The sequence below is a fragment of the Pelodiscus sinensis genome, chromosome 5 (assembly GCF_052426305.1).
Source record: "Pelodiscus sinensis isolate ZL-2025 chromosome 5, ASM5242630v1, whole genome shotgun sequence".
NCBI classification, from domain to species: Eukaryota; Metazoa; Chordata; order Testudines; family Trionychidae; genus Pelodiscus; species Pelodiscus sinensis.
The window spans coordinates 71,962,127-71,980,640 of NC_143056.1; the positions used below are offsets into that span (position 1 = coordinate 71,962,127).

At 41.2% G+C, this 18,514-nt stretch overlaps 1 protein-coding gene across 1 annotated transcript; it reads right to left on the reverse strand.

Moving 5' to 3' along the window:
- Positions 1-1,407: 1,407 nt before the first annotated feature.
- Positions 1,408-18,251, reverse strand: EIF2S1 (eukaryotic translation initiation factor 2 subunit alpha). The gene is made up of 8 exons (XM_006113405.5): positions 18,098-18,251; positions 15,385-15,626; positions 10,934-11,013; positions 9,882-10,033; positions 6,543-6,649; positions 3,639-3,736; positions 2,476-2,619; positions 1,408-1,955 (listed from the first exon to the last, which is right to left on the reverse strand). Exons 2-8 carry the CDS (start codon positions 15,623-15,625, stop codon positions 1,830-1,832), a joined length of 948 nt encoding a protein of 315 aa, XP_006113467.1. The 5' UTR covers position 15,626; positions 18,098-18,251; the 3' UTR covers positions 1,408-1,829.
- Between the last annotated feature and the right edge of the window lie 263 nt (positions 18,252-18,514).

Sequence of the window (18,514 nt, forward strand, 5' to 3'; positions counted from 1 at the left end):
TGTTTGCCTCTCTTGCTACATGTGTCGGGATGGTTTCTTTCTGTGCCTTCAATAAGGCTTCTTTAAAATACTGCCAGCTGTCCTGGACTCCTTTCCCCTTCATGTTAGCATCCCAGGGGATTCTGCCCATCAGATTCTGAGGGAGTAAAAATCAGCTTTTTTGAAGTCCAAGGTGTGTATTTTACTACTCTCTTTTATTCCTTTGGTCAGGATCCTGAAATCTACCATCTCATGATCACTGCTTCCCAGGTTATCACCCACCTCCACTTCCCCTATTAGTTCCTCCCTGTTTATGAGCAGAAGGTCAAGCTGCGCACGCCCCCTGGTCAGATCCTTCAGCACTTGTGTCAAGAAGTTCTCCCCAACATTCTCCAAAAACTTCCTGGATTGCCTGTGTACTGCCGTATTGGTTTCCCAACAGATGTCAGGGTGATTAAAGTCCCCCACGAGAACCAGAGCCTGCAATCTGGAAGCTTCGCTCAGTTGTCCGAAGAAAGCCTCATCTACCTCATCCACCTGATTCGGTGGCCTGTAGCAGACACCAACCACAACATCACTGCTGTAGCAAGTGTGGTTCAATGATGTGGCTTCCATGATGGATGGGGAATAGCATGCTTCTCAAGACTATGAGAAAACTGCAAAACATGGAAGAATGTAGCCAATGATTCCTGTATATTGTGTTCACATTGCTCTATCATGCTTTGCTTTAAGAAAGAATATGTGTATATACCACCTACAGGGCTCAATCAAGGATCAGGGCCCCATTCTGCTAGGCACTATTCATGCACATAATGAGCAAGGACAGTCTTTTTCAAATATCTTAGAGAGAAAACAACCGACAAGGCGTTCATAAGGTATAATAGTGGTCATAGCACACCAGCTGCCTAAACATTGTGAAGTGTTTTGTAGGCATCACAGCCAAAGCAGGTTCAGTGGAGAGAGATTTAAAAGGAAGCTAAAGTAGCAGCCTTACAGATTGCTTGGTGGGAGCACCTTGTTTCATCATCCACTTCCAAGAATCTAACAGAGCTCACATTTCAGTGAATACTGCAAAGTCTCCATCCTTCTCAAAGTTTTTATGTTACAGTGTCCACAAAGACACAACCACATAAATCTTGGTTTCAAAGTATGAGCTATGTCATTCTAGTATGTGCCCCTCTGGGGCAAAGTGCAACTATACATCTTTCCTTCATTAATTAAATGGGTAACACACTGTTCAAAGTTTTCATGCTCTAGAACAGCCTGTTCTGGCATTGAGATGAGTTTGCATTTATAAAATATATTTTCATTCATTTTAAATAAAAGTACAATCTGCTTCTATTCCAAAAAGAAAACTTCAGTTTTACTTCCCTCATCCATGAGTCATAGCAATATAGAATATGCAACAACAAAAAAAGAAGCCGCAAGTTATATATCCCAGAAATTTATTGAGTATTTACTTGAATACATTCTGTGTAAAAGTGTTAGGTTTGCTTGGTTTTGGTGCTCTCAGGAAACCTGACATTCACTAAGCTGCAAATTGTTACCAATCTGGAGTTGTTAGATATGCAAATGTTAAGCAAAGATCAATGGTCCCTCCTTGGCCCAGTGGATTTGAGTCTTCAATGAAAGTAGGTAACTTTCTTTTGAAGAACTCAATTTGCGCAAGCTTCTATGAGAGCAAATGAAGTTTGAGAGGTTTCCATATGTTGGTCTTTTTAAAACATTCAAATACTTTAAGAAAGTATCTGCTTTTGGTGTTTTTGATACTGGAAACTTTTCAGACCAGGGAGTCAGTATCTGGGTGTCCAATTTATCATACTCCTTTACTTGTACTCATCCCAGGAAATTTAGTCTTCAGTTTTTGCTTCCATTTCCTCAGCATCATCATCTCCATCCACTTCAGCATTTTCCCTCTCCAGCCTTTCCAGTTGCCTTGCAAGCTCAGTTTCATCTGTGTCAGTAACCACCTTAGGCTGAAAGACAGGGCACACATACCATTAACATTTGGTGTTCTTTAACCTCTTTTAGACTTAGTATAAAACATCAAAGATACAAAAAATTATTCCACTGATTCTCATCCTAAATAGAGGAAGAGATCAAGTAGATTCAAATCTACATTATGAAAAATAAAAATATTATTACTGCATATGATTTCAATATCCCTTGCAGTACTAGAAACAAACACTAAAGCTAATGCAAAGAAAACCTGACAGCATCTGACTGAAAATGCAAACAAAACAAAACAATTCTACCAGCATTTTATTAGTTTTTTTTTTTTAAATCTGAGTTTTTATAACAAATTTTATCAGTATCTCAGGGAAGTATTTTTGGTAAATAAAATCGGTTACTAACAGTTTATATTTAAGCAGGAATATTAGTTCAACAAAAAGCAGGTGCCCCCTTTTTTTATAATGATACATTTCCAGTGAGATTTCTTCCTCTTCTAAAATAGTTAGCAAAAAGGGAGCATTTTAATATAGAAAATGTTCTCACCTCCATCTGCACATTGAAGACTCCTCTCTTCTCCTCAATCTTTTCTTTAATGACAGCCATGGCTTGATTCAGAACAGAGAGGCCTTCTGTTCTCTCCAACGTTGTGGTGGTCATCACATAACGAGGAGGAGCTATCAGATTAATCTATAAAAATTGAAGAAAAAAGGCAAATTTTATTATAAAAAACCAGACCATACAGAAACCTACAACAAAAAATAAAGCTGAAGTGATCAAGATTGCCTTCCATTAGGGAATTTGTCAAAGTGGGTATTATCTCTGGTTCCATTTGCCCATTTCTAAAATAGAGATAAAGTAGCACATCATATGCTTTTGCAAACAACTGATGTTTGAAATGAAGCAATGAGTGCATTTATTCTGAGTAAATTGGGTTTGTGGAGTTATTTGCTCTTAAGAGAAATGCTAGTTGTTCCCAGAAAATAAAAGGTGATTTCAGGGCTTTGGAAAATAATTATTCGTGATTGCATCTAGTATACTAAAAATCTGGGTAGAAGACTGCTAGGAAGACTGTGACCCATTTAAAATTCAACATGAGCAACCAAATCCATTTTGGCTAAAAGTATTCTGTGGTTCCCCATCTGGTCCCTGTGGATAAAAGGCAGTACTGCTATCTACTGCAGGAATATATCCAGGAACAACAGGTCTAAAGAAACAGAAGCGATGAGGAGTCCTGTGGCACCTTATAGACTAACTGAAGTGTAGGAGCATAAGCTTTCGGGGCAAAGACCCACTTCGTCAGATGCATGTAGTGGAAATTTCCAGAGACAGGACTCCTCATCGCTTCTGCAGATTCAGACTAACACGGCTACCCCTCTGATACTAAAGAAACAGAGTTTATCTAGAACAGTGGTTTTCAACTTGTGGTCCAATCAGCACACAATCTCATGTGATATCTTCAGAGACATACAGACAGTACTAGATGCAGCCCCCCAATGGTAAATAGGCTGAAAAACCATGGATTTAGAGTATGGCCTGTCTTTTTTAATCCTGTCAGCTAATTTAACACAATTAACTCTGAGGTCACTTCAGAGACAAAGGAATGGGAAGAGGGTGAAAAAAATGCATTTGACAAATAGGCACCTTGATAAGTCACTAAACTGCTTCCTGGCACCAATTCCTGACATAAGTTTATAAATGTGGCTTACTTTGATTGGCATGTTCTCTGTGGAACAGTTCAAACCAGCTCTCAAAGCTTCTTTCACTGCATCAATGCCCTCATAACCATAACAGGCAACTTCAATGTCTAACACAAAGACAAACCCAATTAATACAAAGAAAGAAAAACAGAAATTCAAAAGTTCCAAATTATAGAACATTATACAATTCTTTCCAGGAGAAAGATTTAAAAAAAAAAAAAAAATTTCACTACTCCTCAGGACAGCTTCAATATCCTTTGAAAATAAGATTCCCATGATTGATTGTTTCCCTCTCTATAAAATGATGAAAATACTTATGAAGTATATAAGAGTTTTTGAAGCTTAAGTGCTTTGAAATTGTATGATATTGAATAATAAAAAAAATCTAATGAATCAAGTAAATTCAATAACAATGTAACTGCATTTCATGTAGAAAGAGACTTAAATTCAACATTAAAATATAAAAAAGTGATAACAGAAGATTGCAAAATGAAAGCACTATCAAGAACGCTCCAACTAAAGGAGATGCCACCTCAGAAAAAAAAATTCTGTCAACATTAACATCTGAGGCCCCGCCCCAGAGGCACTGGGAGTTTTCATACTACCATATTAGTTTATGGTTGAACTAATTACCATGTTTTGTTTTCGTATTGTCTGAGGAGGATTCTGAACAAGTTTGTATTTGTTAATTATTACCTGATTAGTCACCAAAGGTTCCTGTATGTTTATATCCATGTATATGTTGCACAGATCAGTCATTTGTAGATTAGTCTCTCACCCAGGTGATTCACAATACCTCATGATTTTTAGCAGTTGCAATTAAACTTGGAGGACAAAGTAAACATTTTAGTCAGCCTCAGACTGACCCCTAAAAGCCCACAGGAAAATTCCAGTTTTGTACAAGACAAAGAGTTCAATCCCAACTCAGACTATCAGAATAACAGACAGACAATCAAAACTCAGTGAGAGAACATTTATTCTAATTCATTTTATGAGAATCTAGTCAGAGACCTTTTGTTCTGGTGATCTGATGTAGTATATAAACAGAATGTATTTATCTATGTAAAGTCACAGTTTTGATTCATGTGGTACAATGAAGCACCAGCTTTAGATATTAACAATTTCACACATCACACCCTAATTTGTGCTGTCGTCTTCATCTCCCTCAACCCAGATATACAAAATAAAAAAAACCACAATGCTGATTGCCCGCTAATGCTTTAGGAGGGGCATTTTCTATCCCTTTGCAACAGTCTCACATGTGTAACTATCCACTAAATTATATTGATAAGAGTACATGGCCTGTTCCATTATATGGCTGACCATTCAGATTAAGGCTTTTAGCAATCTATACTGGGTTCAATCAGCCCGTCAAGAAAGATATAATGAGTAGCAATGAGAGAAGCCATCAAGAGAAGTTGTAAAATCATCCTTATTAGAAAGGTTCAAAGGTGAGAGACTAATCAGTAGCAGCTGATGAATATTTTAATAAGTGCCTGTGCAATGGAATGGTCTGGATTACCTACCAAGAAGCTCCTTTCAGTCCAGCAATCCATGATTAGCAATACAGACATCAGAAAGAAGCCTACAGAATACTTAATGAGAGCAATGTTTCTTACACTGGGCTAGTAGGCTGTGGCTAACACAGGCTGAAATGACCTCTCTCCTACCCCAAAAAACACAAAACAAAAACAAAAAGCCCACAACAGTATCATGGGATTTGGAGACAGGTTGAAGACAACAATTTGAAAGGCATTTTATTCAAGGACTGCTGTTTCAAAATTAGGCTATTTCATTCAAATTAGGGATGCAAGCGAGTAGTCAAGTACTCAACTACCCGATAAGGCTAAGCTTATTGGGTAGTTGAGCCAAGTCCTTGACTGTTCGCTCCCTACTGCCTCTCTGAGAGGCAGCAAGCCAGGGGGAGAGAGTGCTAAGGTTTACAAGCCAATCCCGCCCAGCACTGTGTTGCTGCCTTTCCCAGCAGGGGGCTGTGCCCCACCCCCGGGGAAAGAGGCCGCTTCCACAAAGTAGACCCTGTTCATTGCCGCCCAGGCTGGCTGCAGACAGAGGCTGATCCGGCAGCAGCCCTGTCCACAGCCAGCTTTGGCAGCTGTGAACAGGGGATGCTGCCAGAGCAGCCTCTGTTCCTGGCAGCCGGGACTGGCTGTGAACAGGGGATGGACCTGGCCTGAGTCAGGACCGAGAGCAGTCCTGGCTAGTGCCGGTCTGGGACTGCTGTGCCTCTGCATTTTCAATGCAGTAAGAGCTGGGTGGCTCTCCTTAAATTTAAAATGCAGAGCCGCAGCGGGCTGAGCTGATTGGCTCCAGGAGCTACCCCTGCTGCAGCTCCTCAGAGCCCCCCTTATCAACTAATCATGTAGTCGATACAAATTGGCCAAATATTTGTATCACTCTTTAACATCCTTAATTCAAATGCCGTCATAGAGAAACAGTGATTGTTTTAATTGGGTTTATAATTGTACACTATGCTTGGTAACTTGATTTCAGTGATTATGTACAGTGAAACCTTTGTTATCTGGCACTCTGTTAATCAGAAAACTTTGTTAACCGGCATTGCCGCCACCCACAATACTGTCACATCTTCAGGCACACAAGCTTGGCTTGGTTTACCGTGATTGGCTTAATTTTTTATTTAAGAAGTACTAATCATCTTTAACTCAAAATAGAAATGTGAGTCCAAATGCCTCACACTACAAAACTACCAATATTAAAAACTTGAGTTTTACTATTATTGTCCATTGGTTTTTCCTAGGCTGATGGGACCAGAAGATAACCGGAATTTTTAGATAACTGGAACGCCCTAATCCCTGAGTGTGCTGGATACCACAGGTTTTACTGTATTATGCATGGGGGCTATGGTCTGCAATATTATGTCCATTCAGTACTCACCAGCTCGGATTTTGACTGCTTGTGGTGTAAGACGTCTATTTATGTTGTCAATCAGCACACGTCTCTCATCTTCTGTCAAATCTAGTCCATCCAGAATTGCAGGGTCTCTGAGTCAAACAAGTAAAGTTAAACAATGTTACAGTGATCTATAAACTGTGTACAAACGAGGACAAGCTGACACACAAGCTGCAATATTAACATGCGATACTACTCCTATAGTTTTAAGCATAATGACACAGCAATTTGCTGTGCATAGAGAAAGTGGCAGCTATGCTAAGAAACTAAACAATGGAAAGAAATAAAGGCATCTCCATAAAAAAAAGCCTTTCCTGTGGATATATGCCTTAATATAGGAAGGGTACAGTTGCCAAGGTCTTTCATTCAAGGGAGGAAATAATACTGCATAATAAATGGATTCTAATTTGAAGGAAGGGATAACTGCTGTCTGGCTTATAATTTATATTATATTTGTAGTGAATAATGCAACCCAGATCTACGGAGCTCATCCTCCATCCCATATGCAAATCAGGCTATGTTATAGGAAAGAAATTCTCTCTCAGATTTAAAATAATGACCTATTCAAATACCTTAATATTTTGGCTGGGGCAAATACTACTCTATACATGTAAAAGAAAATAAAACTAAGTAACTCGCACCCACTCAATATGGCACTTTGACTCCCTCTTCTGGTAGCTGCACTACGGACTTATTGTTAATAAACAATAAGTGTAGCTCAAGCAGCTGAGTGGACGCTTTAAGATCCAGAGACCCTGGGTACAATCACCGCTCACACTATAACAAACAGATTGTGTATCATACAGTTTATATCCTGAAAAATATAAATTTATAAAAGGGGACTATGTTGCCCTTATTAAGCCTGAAGATCCACTCTCCTAACTTACGACCTGATCTTGAGGGTATTCCATTTAAGACTTTCACAAACTTCAAAAGGCCCTTAATGAACAGACATGGGGAACAGGGAAGACAGATTTTTAAGCTATTTAGGAAGGCACTTAGCAGGATTTTCAGATGTACGAATCTGCATCTTGAGGTGACTAAATATGTTCAAAAATCTGCCCCTGGATATACTATATAAATGGTATATTTGTTTTAAGACTTAATTTGCCCCTGTGCACGAAGAAATATAGCACCACAGCCAATCACTTCTCAGTAAGAGAAAAGAATAATATAATCAATTATATGTTCAGCCCTTGAAAAATGTAAATCAAAATTTAAGTTTATTCATATCAACAGCACAAAAGTTAAGATTTAAAATTAGTTGATAAGAATGCTTACTGCAGCTAGTGTGCACTGCAATGCCAATAACTCATTTTTTCATTTGCTTTTAATGTAGTATGTCTGCAATATATATTTAATTATGCATTATGGTTGTACAGTTAAATTCTCAAAAAAAAAATCTAAGTGTCAAATTTGCCAAGAAAACCTTAAATCTGGCCTGTCCACTCATGTATTAAGTTAATTACAGTAGACTTCCAATAATCCGGCACCCTTGTGACCCAGGGGGTGCTGGATTATTGGATATGCTGGAGTCTCAGGAGGTACTCCGGTGGGGTGCTGTGACAGGTTAGGCGGGCGGGGGTGTCAGCGGGGGATGGCACAGTGAGGGGTGAACCCTCCGCCGTGTTGCGGGGAGGCGGTGGAAGCCCCGCACAGCCAGCTTGCAAGCGGGGAAACCCAGCCACCGGCTTGTAAGCAGTGGCGGCGGCAAGAGGCAGGCAGCTGTTTAAGGCAGGCGGGCGGGGAACACTGCCTGCCTCTTGCTCCCTCTCCGCTGCTTACAAGCCGGCAGCTGATTTTCCCCGCTTGCAAGCTGGCTGCACAGGGCTTCCACCACCTCCCCGCAACATGGCGGAGGGTTCGCCCCTCCCCCCGCCCACCTTAAACAGCTGTCTTCCTCTTGACCCTTCTCCGCCGCTGCCTCTGGGCAACTCCAATTGTCCACTTCCGGGTTCCAGTTGGTGCCAGACTATCAGGAGCGCCAGACCTCTGGACGCCGGACAATTGCAGTTTTACTGTACATGATTACATACAGAGTTCTTAAATACAATTTTTTTTAATAATTTTAAAAAAAGTTGCGGGGTGGACGCCCCTAATTCAACTTTGAAAATTATATTTGACTAATTAATTTTCCAGGTTTAATTCTCAAAATAGCCCTAGTTATATATGGACTCCCGGTCAATGTTTCACAGTATAAGACAGTGAGCTTTGAGACCCCCTTTGAAGCAATGTACCCAGATGTGTCCTTAATTATTGAGCTTCCTTTCATTACACTAAAACTCTTTCTTAATAGGCGATACATGTTAAATACCACCCAAGAGCCTTGTTAATCTAGTTAACAATACTTGAAGTTATCTCAACACATGATAAACATAAATTACTAAAGGTGGATTAATAACCTGCCCAGGTGGGCATGAGAAAACATGTACAGGTTAAAATAAGCAGTCACTGCTACCCAGAGCCAGACTGAAGTTAGACTTTTCTAGATTCTGTATTTTAGATGGGAAGAAAGAAGAAGGGGGAAGTATTTTCTGAGAAATCCAACTTTGGTTTGCCAGCTGAGCCTTCTGTGATGGTACCAGTAAGAGGAACTGAATGACTTAACAAAACACTGTTTAAAGTGTAGTAAACTCTCAAGTGCAGTTGAATAGTCTATAAGCCAATGGTCGGTATCTCAGTACAAATACTTCCACTGATGCACACCTTTTGCTTCCAATCCCTGAGAGCAGTGTTTGTTAATCAACAGTTTTTGGTATAAAAAAAGGTTGAGAAACTCTGTCTTAGAGGAATTGCATTATTGCAAGCTTATACTTGGGAACACTTAATTTGGAGAAAATTAAATGAGATCTAATTGGTACATTAGAGAAAAATCTGCCATATGCAGTTCCTGGAAGTCATTTAAAAATGACGAAAGAAGAAAACAAACCAATGAGGAGCTGGATTCAAGTGAGCTGACAAGACAAATGCTAAAGCCTCTATTTTTTTAAAAGTACTGCAAGACATCTCAATGATACCATGTCTCCTCTAGACTGATAACACTTGTAATCCTATTCTTCTGTGTTCAAACACCTTATTCAGAAAGCCCTCAAAAATTCTCCACACCATACCAAAGTACTGCTTTTAAAAGCTGTGCCTGTGCAAAGTGACACAGTCAAGGGAGAATACAGCAGGATCTTTGAAATCTAGGTCCCATGGTTAAAGAGCCACAATGAGAGCATCAAGTCAGTGCTGCTGAAACAGATGTTACCTAAAACAAACTTTGCAAACAATAATTAGGAACCGTAAGACTTATTTGACCAGCAAGTAAATAGATGCCCTTACGAGACTGCGTGCTTGAATGCATCATAAGCGCCATATCCTGGTCTTTTGTACTTGTCATCAAATACCCAGGCAGTTCTCTGGAATAAACTCTCCAGCTGCTCATCCTTAGTGTATTCCAACACTTCAGCAACATGGCGAAGGATGCTGTAAACCTAGGGCAAATAAACAAATGGGAGTGGGGTGGAAGAGGACGTCAGTGAAGATTTTTATTTGAATTGTAATCTCTGCGACACAGAGATTGTCCCTCCTTCTTATGTGTTTGTGCACTGCACAATGGAGCCTGCTTTTTGTTGGAGCTTTCAGATGCTATGGTAATACAAACAAAAAGAGCAAACAATTTTCAAATAAAAGGCAGCAGTTTAAAAGGTTATACATTTAAAGATTTAGGGTGCTGACAATGATTCCCTATCGGGCACTGTATAAGGCTATTATGTACCAAACCAGGGACAGGGAAACGTATGGCTCAGGCACCCAGCTTGCCTTGATCCAGACTGCAAGGCTTGGGGCTCCCTTCCCCACAGCAGAGCAAGCTGGTGCTGGCACTCCCGCCTCGCTGTCTCTGAGTCTTGGCGGTCCCCTGCGCAGCTGGAGCATGAGCACTGGTTCCCTGCTGGGGTAGGGAAGGCAATGAGAAACAAGCACTATGCAGCTCTGTGTGCTGCCAATTCCTCTCCTGCCCAGCTGGGGGAATGGCAACACAGGAAAGTGCTCACCTGCAGGTTTCCCACCCCTGTGATAAACCCCATGTCATCATCTAGTATCTTCAAACGCTTTACGTATTTCCATTAACCCAGAGGTATTGTACCCATTTATGAAGTGTTATACTAGAAACATGATTCAGTCAGTGACAGGGGTGAAAATAGAGCCTAGGAGTCCCAGCTCCCAGTCTAACCATTCCCCATTGCCCCACACATCAAAATGTGATATAGGAACCAGAACTGCATTTCATTTTCTCAAAAGTTCAGCTCTCTGTGGTTTTCTTGGCATGGAGCTAATTGGCAATGTATGTAGCTGGAAGGCAGCAAAGTAACAAAGTGCAAACAGCAGCTTACAGTTTTTGATTTGGTGAATTTGTCTTCACATTTGATTGCCTCTTCTGGGGAAACTCTTCTTTTTGACAAGTCAATATAACCTAATAGGAGGCAAAACATTTGGATAAACTCAAATTCAGTGTAAAGTATAAACATTTGGAAAAATCTAGCAATATACTTTGCTTCTGGAGCAAGAATCTCCCCTTGCCTTCTCTCCTTGCCTTGCAAATCACACTTTGAGAACAGTTATAAGCCAAGCAGAACTTCCAGAATAATTTAATCAGCGATGAACAACATGATGAAGTCTGAACCTCTTTTAGGATATTAAAATATGTTCTTTGGAATGTAAATCAACTTAAAACAGCTACCGTTCGTATCTCCAACATTCTTTAAATACTGCTTCCATTTAAGAGCATTTGCCCCAAATTTCAATGCAAGTTTCTCCTGATGCTCTACTTCAGTGATTAACTAGCCACTACTTTTCAAGAGCTGTGCACATTTTTAAGTGATAATGACACTGGCACACAAATAAAAAAGGTATTTTTGGTGGTGCTACACTAAAAACCATTTGAAGTTGGCATTTTTGGTAGCCTAAATGTGTAAGACTCTTGTTGCAAAGCAGGCTTCTTCTGACCATGGCCTTCACGTATAGCCCATCCAGCCACACAAAGCAGCTCACAGAAAATGTAGGCCTCTGACACACTTTGAGAAAGCATAACTTGTAAGCGCACAATGCAGTTGTCTGTGAACGGAATTCGACCTTACAGGCATCCTGAGTCTCACAGGCACCAGAAAACAGGGAGGTGAGCATGACTAGATAGCGCCTAGCTGCAGTTACAGATAAGCCTCATTTGACCATAGCTTGACCGGTCTTAAAGGCAAGAGAAAACATAAGGTAATAAAACACAACTGTCTCACACTAACCATGCCCCGTCTAGTCCTGTCCACGAGGGGATCACACATACATCACAAAAACTCTTATAGGGCAGTATTGTCATACTACCTCATCACTAGCCTATCAGGCCCTGCCAAATGCAGACCGTAGCATGGCATTAGACATTGAATTTTTGTATAAAAAGACCCTCAACCCCTTTGTTTGATGGAGGTTCCGTGTATTGAGGGCACGTATCTTATTTTTTGCCCAGCTAAAGGACTGATCACCCTGAGGCTGCCTCCCCACCCTTCGAGTCAAAGATAGGGGTGCATGAGTCCTGAGCATGCTCCGAGTTCTAGTGTGTCTTTGTGTTGTTATCGTTGCTGGATTTGTAAGTATTACTTAAATGTATTAGTTATTGGTTTAATTAATAGTTAAATTGTGTTAATTTCACTGTGTAATTCTGTAACGTGTATCTAAGTTCTGTTAACCACACTGTGTAAGTTGTATAATCTTGTGTTGTGTAGTAGTGTTGTTTTTAGGCTAAGTATAAGTGTTAGAAATAGAAGCCCAGGAGTTGTTAAGTTGTAAAAGTAGATTTATGACTAACTCCACCAGCTGCCCTAAAATAACCATAGAGGGGCTGGCTTTGGACAGAGTTTTTATTATCATTATATTGGCTTTGTTTTTGTATTTTTCGTTAAGCAAATTAGAGACAGTGATTTGGTATAGTTGAATTGTAATCAAAGAAGTTTGTAATTAGTTAAGTACAGCTAAGTTTAGGGTTTTCTACCCTGTAAAAGCATCGAGCAATTGCTAGTTTAAAAAAACATTTGCTAATTGTTAGTTTTGATTAAAAAAATCATTCCACTTAATAAAAATAATTTGTTTCACCATCATCCAGTAGTTTTCACTACTTGAGACTTTAACCCTTGAGGCTTCCATCACATCACAGAACCAAAGTGTAACAACTCTATACTGTAGTATCATAGCTAAGATTTGGGCTGAGTTTCTGTTGTAGTTCTTCGATGAAATGAAAGTACAGCATGCTCAAATACTGCAGGTAGGCATGCTTTCTACTGGGTAATCCTATGTGAATAAGGACCTGCACTGATGGGTTCCAAATGGAAACCTAACTAATGCAGCTCAGGAATTCCTTTCAGAGTTCAAGAGGGACATGGGTGACCTCAAGAGTATTTGTTAAGAGGATGAAATCTGTAAAAATAAAAAATATTCTTCAGTACAGCTTCTCTCATCTGGAACAGACTTTCCGCAAATTAGGGATGAAAAATATAGTTTAATTGGGTAACTGGTTAAACATATTGTAAAGCTAATTTAATTCAGTATGTAAAGCTAATTACTCAATAGTCAGGAAATACCAAAGTTAAGGTTCTCTCTACCCACATGTGTATGCATAATATAATGCTATCTAGATACATCATCATATACTGTAGTATACAGATGACCCTTGCCTTATTTATTGCACAAGATGGACTGTGTGGTGTGAATGAGAGAATTATTTATTATTTCTGTTTATTCTCACTGCACCAGAAGCATCAATGATCAATTGTTTTCCTCACTCAAGTTCATCATCAACAAGCAGAAAGCACTATTGAGCATTCAAACGAAAATGCCTCTTCACTATGGTTTGTTGACCAAGCATGGACTTTAGAAGTCTAAGGCCTGATCCTGCAAATCCTCCTTGATATGATTTCTCCTCTTTCCTATGAACAGTTCTCAGGGTGGATAAAAATCAATTGAAAAAAATCTAAAATAATCCAAATTAATTTAAATCAGATTTTTAAATTTAAAAAATATCATCAATATTAAATTTCTCATTTAAAAATAACAGTTACAATTACATCTTACCACATATGTGCTACACCTACACTGAGTCTCATTACATTTAATTGCTCTACTCTGTCCAGCCTAACAAACAGCTCTTGCTTCTTGAAAGTTCCGGGCTTTCAATTTCTGTTTCTCAGTAGACTAACATACAAAGACAGACACAGGCTGGATAAGAAAGGACTGTGACCATGTGGTAGTGTACCCGTGCCAAGCACAGCAGTGTTAGTTAAGACATTGTCTGAAGACAGAGGCACAATATGTAAGAAAAGACGGAGGCAGAATAGAAAGGAACAGTAGAGTGTACTGGAAAGAAAAAAGGAATACATTATTCACCACACATACATATTCCCCTACACTTTTGCTACAGAAAAACTGTCCTGGCTTCTGGGTATACAACAGACCCTATTTGGGAATATTTTGAAGAAATTAGTTCCGTAGGTAAAAAAGGAAAAAGTGTGAAGTGTAAGCAGTGCAAGAAGAAAATCCAGGGCTTAGATGCAAGAATGAAACATAAGGAAGACTGCCTATGGGGAGATAATGATGTGTATGAACAATGTAGATCAACTTTGCAATGCATCATTCTTCAAGACTCTCTCTATGCCTTTTGGTATAAATGTTATTTAACAAGTAAATTTCCCAGCTGTTGGATATTGCTAGAAAAAATCCTTATGGCTTGCTTGATTAGTTAATTAAGTGTAGGTTCTATCACCCAAGTATACAGTACAGAAAGCTGCAATAAGAGAAATCTAGAGTTGCAGTTGCCACGGAGTGTCATTTTCTTATTTTATTTTACATAAAACATGCCTCTTATTTTGGAGCACCTTGGTCACAGACCATAAAGGTAATGCCACAAGTCTATTCCTTATTTTACTTCAGCAAAACTCAGCTTTCCCAAAGGAACTCCATCTTCTACTTGTTTTTAATGGGGCTTACTTCAAAATTAAGTGCATGCTAAGCACAATTAACCTTAGCTTTTTTAGTAACTTGGAATTAGATCTGCATCAAAATGCCAGTGACAGCAGGGAAGATTAGAGCTAGCTGTAGAAGTTTTAAGGACACTGTACATTTAATGTTCTGAGGATTTGTCTGTAAGAGTTAATAAAATTTGAAATTAAAAAAAAGAGAGTTTAAGGACAGCTGTCAGCCAGCAACTCAGGAGACTGCTGAAATTACAAATGTGAAATATTTATGTAACATTTAAGATTTAGTTTAATAAAATGTAAGTGCTACTGTGTTTGTGTGTATGATTTAATTCTTACATTCCTAATGTACTGCTCCTACATCTGCATCTTAGTACATAAAAATTGTTAATGGTGTCATTTCCTTAATGAATAAAAATCAAGTATCTTAAAAAAAACAAAAACAAAACAAAACAAAAACACCACAGAAAATATACTCTTAGATGTTGCAAAATGTTCCACTGGGCTGTAAATTAACAGGTTTTAGCGATCAGATTTGCACTATTGTCCGAAGAAATGTGAAGTATTACCAATGGGAAACTGGATTTAAATTAATGATTTTTTTTTTTTTTATGATTTACAGCCAATCTCCCTGAGAGTCCCCAACAGGACTACTTGCCCAAGGATAACTCACAAGGACAGCAGCTTGCATGATCAGATGCTATTTTGAGCCAGTGTATATTTGAAAAGGCCAATTATAAACTTAAAAAGTAGCCAGGGTCCCAGGTTTAACAGCATAGCTTTTTACAATTATAAACTTATGCTACTCCACCCTCACTTTCCCAACATACCTTTCTCTTTGTCGACTCTTATGACCACAACACACTCATTTCTGCCTATGCGGATGAGTTTGTTTATGGAGCGAATACGTCTCCTGGATAGTTCACTAAGAAGAATCATGCCTTCAATGTTGTTGTATTCCAGTAGGCTGACATAAGCTCCCATTTCAGCAATGGATCGAACATTGACCATCACTACATCTTCCACCTCTGGAAATTTATGCTGGTAGAATCTACAGCTTAGTCCAGGCATACTGTGATTTGAGCAAAAGTAGTAAAGATTATCATCTCATTGCACTGGCCAACACTAACTTATTATTGTGGCAAAAACTGCCCTACAAAAGGGATTTGGGGAGATAGCATTAAAAACTGATATATAATGGTTTTGTTTTTCCTATCACTGTCTAAAATAAAACCTTGTTAAGGTTCTTCAAGACACAACCTGTCCAATCACCCAACCACCCTTGAAAATAAGGAAATACCATGTTGAAGGGTAAAGTCTGCCCTGAGAGTATCATGCACACATTGCATTATCTACTATCTCTAAAACATCAAACCTCACCACAGATGAAAAGATACAAACTACTTTCCCTGCACTTACAAAGTGATCCAAAATCATAACAAAGACTTCAATAAAACCAGCAAATATGCAGGGAAAACATCTGTGGAACTGTGCAAATCCATGGACACTCGCTTTATATCCATGAGTATCTGCATCCGCCAATGTGGAAGCAGATATTTGCCAGCTCATTTTTGTGGCTTTGAATGCAGATACAAATTTTGTATCTAGAGCCCTGCAAATTTGCAGGCATCTCCAGATGTCAGTGCGAATATCTGCACCGAATTTTTGCAGATACAGATACAAATTTTGTATCCACACAGGGCTCTAATCATCTGGAGTCCAGCTTACTGGGCAACACAAAATGGTGTAAGGAAAGTAGGAGGTTGGAACTAAGGTTTTACATTACAGGTCAAGGAGAGTGACTCTGGACAATGTAGTGAATGTCTGTATCCCAAGAGAACGTCCCAGGTGCAGTTCAGACTCCTTGGAAAGACTTTCTAGAAACAGGTACTTTGGGGTGGGGAAGCGCAACAATGACCCAAAGGAGATGCACTACAAATGGAGAATATAACACTAACTGGCTCAGATCTGATGAGGCCCTAGACAAAGAACAGCTAGCTCAAATAAAGTGTAAGTAAGCCAAGGTGATGCCAGTCAGAATGTGAAAATATCAAAGAACCAACTGTTTTTTTTTTCTAGGGATGTCAACATGTAGTCAAATATAGCTTAGGCTTATTGGTTAATCTTGATGACTAGATGCATCCCCCATCCTGCATCTGTATCAGAGGCAGGAAAAGGGGAGGGGAGAGAGTGGGAGTTGGTGCCCGTGAGGAGCTGGTTTAAAAGCTGGCTCCCCACGAGCTCTGGATCTGCCCTGCTACAAGCAGCTGCCTCTACTAGAGGCTGGGGCCAATACATGTGGGGAGCTGGCTTTCAAGCTAGCTCCCCACACGTATTGGCTCTGTGAAACTGCCTGGCCCTTGCTTGTTGCCTCCTACAGAGGCAGGAGAAAAGGGGGCCAGGGAGGAGTTGGTGCTGTGGGGAGGAGGGGAGAGAAGCCAGCTTTTAAAAGCCAGTTCCCCGGTGCTGCTTGAGCCACCCCCATAGGGATGTAGAGGGAGGGAGTAGCGGAGGAGAAGCAGGGGCAGCTGCAATGAAGCAGCCTCTGAATGTGCTGGGCCGGAACTCCCTGCGGACAGAGGGTGCGCTGAATCCCACAGGACAGCCTCAGATCGTGGCAGCAGTGTTGGGCGACAGGCAACTGGTCCATGAGAAGAGATGGTTTTTAAACTGGCTCTCCTTGTGACCAGATCTGTCTGCCACCCTGCATTACTGCCACTGATACAGAGGCAGCAGTGCAGGGTGGCAGGGGACTTCTCAGGAGTCTTGCTGGGAACACACTGGCTGCTGGCCCTGCCCATGGGGACTATCCAATAGTCATGTGACCGCATGAAATCTTAGTGTTTTCATGACTATTCAATGACATGATATCTAACATCCCTATTTCTCCTTCCCCCGAAGACAACTATCATTAGCAGCATGGAGCAAAGCACCAAGATTGCAGCACAATGCTCACTAAACCTATATGATCAGATGGCCAGGGTGGCAAAGAAAATGCCATCTATTGCCTCTAGCTTGCTATGAAACTTTGTCACTGCTCAACTAAACTACCATAACTCAGTGTCTGGGCATGAATATTTACTGCAGAGGCTTCAGACCATGCAGAATGCAGTAGGAAGTAACCATGCTTGCGTTCATATCGCTCCACTAGCTCCCCCTCTGTTTCAATGACCAGTTCAAAACTTTGGTCCTGATCTTGAAAGCTACCCATCGTATATACGAGTGACCATGCTTCCACTCGCACCCGCATAAACGAAGCTCAAGTCTTCGGGCCTCGCACCGCAGCCGTGCCAAGACACCCGCCCCGCGCTGCCAGCTACTGTATCGGGTGCTGCCAGGCGCCCCGCAGTGACCAGCTGCCGGCCCCTACGCCGGCCCACCCAGGAGGCGGCGGCGGCCCGGGAGCCGCTTCCCCACCCCTGAGCCGCGCGGGGCCCTGCCCCCGCCAGCTTGTCCCGAACACCCCACGGGCCGAGAACAGGCTCCGCTCGGGGGATGGGTCCGCAGCTCCCGTCAGGCGTTGGGGCCCGGCGATGGCGTTACCTGCTCGGTATCCGGGTCCCGCGCTCTGCTCCGGGCTCTCGGTCTAGCGTCTCCCTCTTGCCTCAGCGTGCTCCCGGTCCCCACCTCACTGCGCAGCCGCGAAACCCGCCTTCCCATCTCCTGTTCGCGCGAGATCTCGCCGTATCATAGAGTCTCCGGAGCCGCTGGGCGGGACGGAGAGAACCTGGAGGCCCAATCATAGATTGCGAGATCTTCGGAGAGAGCAGAGGGGCTCGGGGAGAGCGGGGTTCTGAAAGGGGCACACGCTCGAACTCGCAGAACCATAGAGTTGAGGACCGCCTGAGGGTACAAAACGAACAAGTCACGTGCTTTCCTTCCCGTCACGCAGGGGCACGTGACTACCGCTGCCCCAACGGGCGTTGCGTTGTTTTGCCCACGCTGCGACTTACGGCGATG

What these genes read in the sequence shown, in the direction of transcription:
- EIF2S1 (XM_006113405.5), bottom strand. Translation starts at nt 15,625, where the DNA reads ATGCCTGGACTAAGCTGTAGATTCTACCAGCATAAATTTCCAGAGGTG. An exon ending in AGCAGTCAAAATCCGAGCTG is followed by an intron (nt 3,737 to 6,542) that starts GTGAGTACTGAA and finishes TCTTTGTGTTAG; the next exon opens with ACATTGAAGTTGCCTGTTAT. An exon ending in TCTTCAATGTGCAGATGGAG is followed by an intron (nt 1,956 to 2,475) that starts GTGAGAACATTT and finishes CCTGTCTTTCAG; the next exon opens with CCTAAGGTGGTTACTGACAC.